Consider the following 4602-nt stretch of genomic DNA (forward strand, 5'->3'; position numbering starts at 1 on the left):
AATATTTCACAAATGTAGTTAATGGCCCTTTACAGTGCCCTGTAATATAGAACTAAAAGCCGCTGGTCTTCAGATATGACGATGAAAACAGAGGTCCCGTGTCATGGTGGGTGTTGTCAAAATAAAGAACCCTCACTGTTACGAGTGAAAACGAGGCTCCACTGAATGACACCCCCCCCCCCCCCCTCCACCTGTTGTCAAGTAGACCTTGCACATGTTTCTTTACACGGGGCGAACTTCAATAATTATAATCAAAGAAAGCAGTTATTCATTGTATACATATTTAATTGCATTTTATTTTTTGATGAAAGGAAATTCTATCTTCTGGTGGAAATATTGACACAGCTACCCAACGTGATTTAGGTCAAAACAAGCTTTAAAACTATTTATAGAAGCCATAACACGTAGACAGTGTATTCAGGCTGACACGCCGCACAGGTATTTAATTCTCAGGACTAGACGGAAGGTCGAAAGAACAGGGAGGCCATGTTGGATTTTCAGGTGAGACATAATTATATATACGCATTCTGACATTGTAGAGTTAATAGTGTCGATATTTCTGTGATTAATGAGATAGATCTGATCACTTAGATATTAATCTGTGATCAACGGAATCGATCTGCTCACTTCGTTACTAATTTCATAAAATTTTGATATTTCATTGAAATATTTAATGACCACTGCGTTTCATATCATACTGTAATTCTAGCTTCTCAATTGTTTTGACCTGTCAACGTCTCTAAGATTCTTTTTTTTTTTATTGACAGTAAACTTCTCGTGTGATCCCGGCATCAGAAATGCATCCCCGGCGCAGTGCCCAGGAAGTCCTACTGTGTGACCTCTGTGAAACTGTCCCCCTACAGAGTCACTGTAAACTTTGTCATTTAAATCTTTGCATTAACTGTGTGGGTAAACATCTCTCAGATTCCTCGAAAGATCACAATGTCGTGCCCTTTATAAAACACATCCAGCCTACTCCTAACTACCCAAAATGTCCGAAACACGCCGAAAAACACTGCGAACTTCACTGCGAGGAATGCAACATTCCTGTCTGTATTACCTGCGTCTCTTCAGGTAAACACAAAGGTCACGATATGTCAGATATTCTGGAAAAACTCAGCACTAAAACAGAAAGTTTACAAAAAGATCTAGAGGAATTAGAGAAGAGAATTTACCCCCGATATGAAGAAATGGCGTCCGGTGTGCAAACTGAAAAAGCCGAGTTAGAAACGAAATACGGGAAACTGACCACAGCCGCTGACCAACAAGGAGAACTCTTACACCGGGAGGTCACCGCCATTGTCAACCAGCGGAAATCCGCCATTACGGAGATGAAAACTAAACATCTGGACGCGCTAAATAAAAACACAGAAACAATCGCACAGAAAATGGCGGAACTCAAACAGATCATGTCCGACTTGAAATCAATCCTAAAATCAAATGACGTCTCCTTAACCTCTACTTACAAATCTAGGAATTCCGAATTTACAACATTACCGCCTAAAGTCCGAGTCACATTACCGAGTTTATCTCCTCAGAAAATAAACAAAGATCAGCTCAATGAAATGTTCGGTTCTCTGTCGCCATTATCCATTAACACAGAACATGGCGACACAATCAAGTCAGCAGAAGCTGTATCGTCTCCTCCAGTCAAACCACTGCTTGATAAGCCGCGCGTCACCGCCACCATAGACACTGGGTATCGCAGACTACGCAGTGTTAGCTGTCTGAGTGAAGATCAAGTCTGGACATGCGGGGAGAACGACACCATGAAGCTGCTCAACCTCCAGAGTGAACTACTGACATCAATACAAACCAAGTCAGGGAGACAACCACTGGACATAGCAGTGACACGGGACGGAGATCTTGTTTATACTGACCCTAGAGATATAACTGTTAATTTAATTAAGAATAAACAGATACAGACCGTGATCACACTACAGGGGTGGAGACCTCTCTGTGTCTGCTGTACCGCGGGTAACGATCTCCTGGTTACCATGATCAGTGATGATAGAGAACAATACAAAGTCGTGCGTTACTCCGGCTCCACAGAGAAACAAAGCATTCAGTTTGATGATCAGGGTCGTCCTCTCTACTCATCTGGTGGTTATATCTATAAATACCTCAGTGAGAACAAGAACCTGGATATCTGTGTGGCTGACAATGACTATAGTGCAGTAGTGGTGGTCAATCAGTCAGGAAAACTCCGATTTAGATACACTGGTCATCCCTCTAATACCGAGCAATCATTTACTCCACTCGGCATCACTACAGACAGCCAGAGTCACATCCTGACAGCAGACTATGACAATCACCGTATCCACATCCTAGATCAGGACGGACAGTTCCTCCGTTACATTCACTGTGATTTATGCCGTCCATTAGGTTTATGTGTGGACATCAGAGACAACCTCTTTGTGGCTGAGTATGACACTGCTAAAGTGAAGAAAATCCAATATCTATAAAATGTTAATTACACAGCTCTACAATGATAATTACACAGCTCTACACAGTGTTAATTACATCTACCAACACTGTGTTAATTACATCTACCAACACTGTGCTAATTACATGTCTAACCACAGAGTAACTTACAGCACCGTGTTAATTACATCAGCTTGTTAATTACAGTATGTGTTAATTACATCCCCTTGTTAATTACAGTCCTGTGTTAATTACAGCCCTGTGTACATTACAGTCCTCTGTTTGTGATGTGTAACATGTACTTGTGTTTGTGAGTTTAACAGAACATTATTTTGTTTGTGAATTAATTTGTGTTTGATTTTACAATGTATATATTAGATAAACATGATACAGAGTTCAGTCTTACATTATTACTGAGTACTTACTTAGATTTGTAGTACTGTAACAGAGAGTGACCGCAAACGTCCAGTCTTCATCACAGATCTTCAGATTCAAGGTCACAGTCTTCTGTTTACCATCAATAACATCACACCACTTATCTAAATCTCCACCGTCCTACAAAATAAACAAAGTGTAATCATATCAAACTGAATTGTCAAGGATAGTATGTGATATATTTACATGTTTACATATATGTCAATGTTATGGCTGAACCGGGAATCCAATCCAAGGCCCTTCGTTCCCACGATATGACAGGACCAGGGATGGGACCCGAGACCCCTGTATTACTAGTCAGGTGCTCTAACCACTGAACTATCCAGATTGATATCAATGGTTTGACTGGACGGGGAATCAAACCCGAGACCCCTGTATTACATATGTAATAGTCAGGTGCTCTAACCACTGAACTATCTACGCCAATATCCACAGTACAAAGGGAACTTTTCCAATCAAAATTTGCCTGCTGTTATTAACTTTTCACATTATGATCTTCTCTAGAAATTCAAGTTTGTTCAAATGAAGGATCAAAGGGAAAATAATCAAGAAAAGGCAAAAATAGGGTGGGGTCTTTTAAAATCTTAAGAACCACTGGGCCAAAAAAAATTGAGATTGATGTGAAAGTTTCCTGATATATATTATAGATATAAGTTTGTTAAAAACATGGCCTGCCTGGGGTGGGGTAGGACGTCATCAGGAGATCAAAGTTTTACATGGAGATATAGAGGAAAACTCTTCTTCACAAGACTAGAAGGTCATAATTAATCACATCAATATGCAAGCATGCTTAGGTAGTGCAGATTCAAGTTTGTTCAAGCTGTTGTCCTCGGATGGAGGTGGGCACAATAATGGACCCAAGTTTTATACAGGGATATATAGAGAAATGTTTTTGAAATTCTTCATCTCAACAACAGCAGGGTCATGTTAATATGTAAACACGTTCAGATAGTGCAGGTAACTTACTTAAACAAATCATTTTCAAGTGTAGCAGGTGTGTGGATTTAAGTGTTTATATCCTTGTGACTATATTCGGGGAGGGGGAGGCATATTGTCCTGTCCTGTATGTCTGCCCCCTACTTTAACATGTGTACTAACTTTTGAATTGTGAGTCATATGTCTCTCATATTTCATATATCGGTATTCTATGCAACAAGATGTTCCTGATAGTTTTTAACCCTGTGATCTTAACTTTAATTAGAGTTTAACTTTTTATTAGCTCACCTGAGCCGAAGGCGTTAACCTTGTAACCTTAATCTTGATCTTGACCTACTTGTAGAAAAACTTATCCTAGGCAATATTTTCTTGAATATTTAGGTAGGTCTTTCATACTTTGTACATAGATTCCTTATGGTAAAACCTTTAATCTCATACCATGACCTTTGACCTTATATCAAGGTTATGTAGTGCTCATTTGGGCTAAGTTGGGTTCACAATATGGGGTTAAGGAGGTGTGCTACACCAGAGAAATTTGACGTAGATGAAAAGTGGAGGATATGTACAACAATATTTTGAAGTTGAAATTTTTCAAATTTACTTTATTTTGTCAAAAAAATACAGTTTTAGTGGAAGGTAATCTGAAAAAAAATTAAAACCCTTGCTGGACTCGAACCTCCGACCTACAGGTCAGCAGTCGGTATTCTAACCTACTGAGCTACTCAGCTAGGATTTTAATCGAAAAGGAAAAGCCAAATATTGCTGATATCGATTTTTTCATCCATGTTTTTAAAGGAAGTCAGCCAT

The 4602-nt window shown here is 39.4% G+C and overlaps 1 protein-coding gene across 1 annotated transcript; it reads left to right on the forward strand.

Moving 5' to 3' along the window:
• Nucleotides 1-797: 797 nt before the first annotated feature.
• On the forward strand, nucleotides 798-2819 carry LOC125669325 (tripartite motif-containing protein 3-like). The gene has a single exon (XM_048903796.2). It carries the CDS (start codon nucleotides 798-800, stop codon nucleotides 2463-2465), a length of 1668 nt encoding a protein of 555 aa, XP_048759753.2. The 3' UTR covers nucleotides 2466-2819.
• Nucleotides 2820-4602: the final 1783 nt, after the last annotated feature.

Source organism: Ostrea edulis, chromosome 9 (assembly GCF_947568905.1).
Source record: "Ostrea edulis chromosome 9, xbOstEdul1.1, whole genome shotgun sequence".
Taxonomy (NCBI): Eukaryota; Metazoa; Mollusca; class Bivalvia; order Ostreida; family Ostreidae; genus Ostrea; species Ostrea edulis.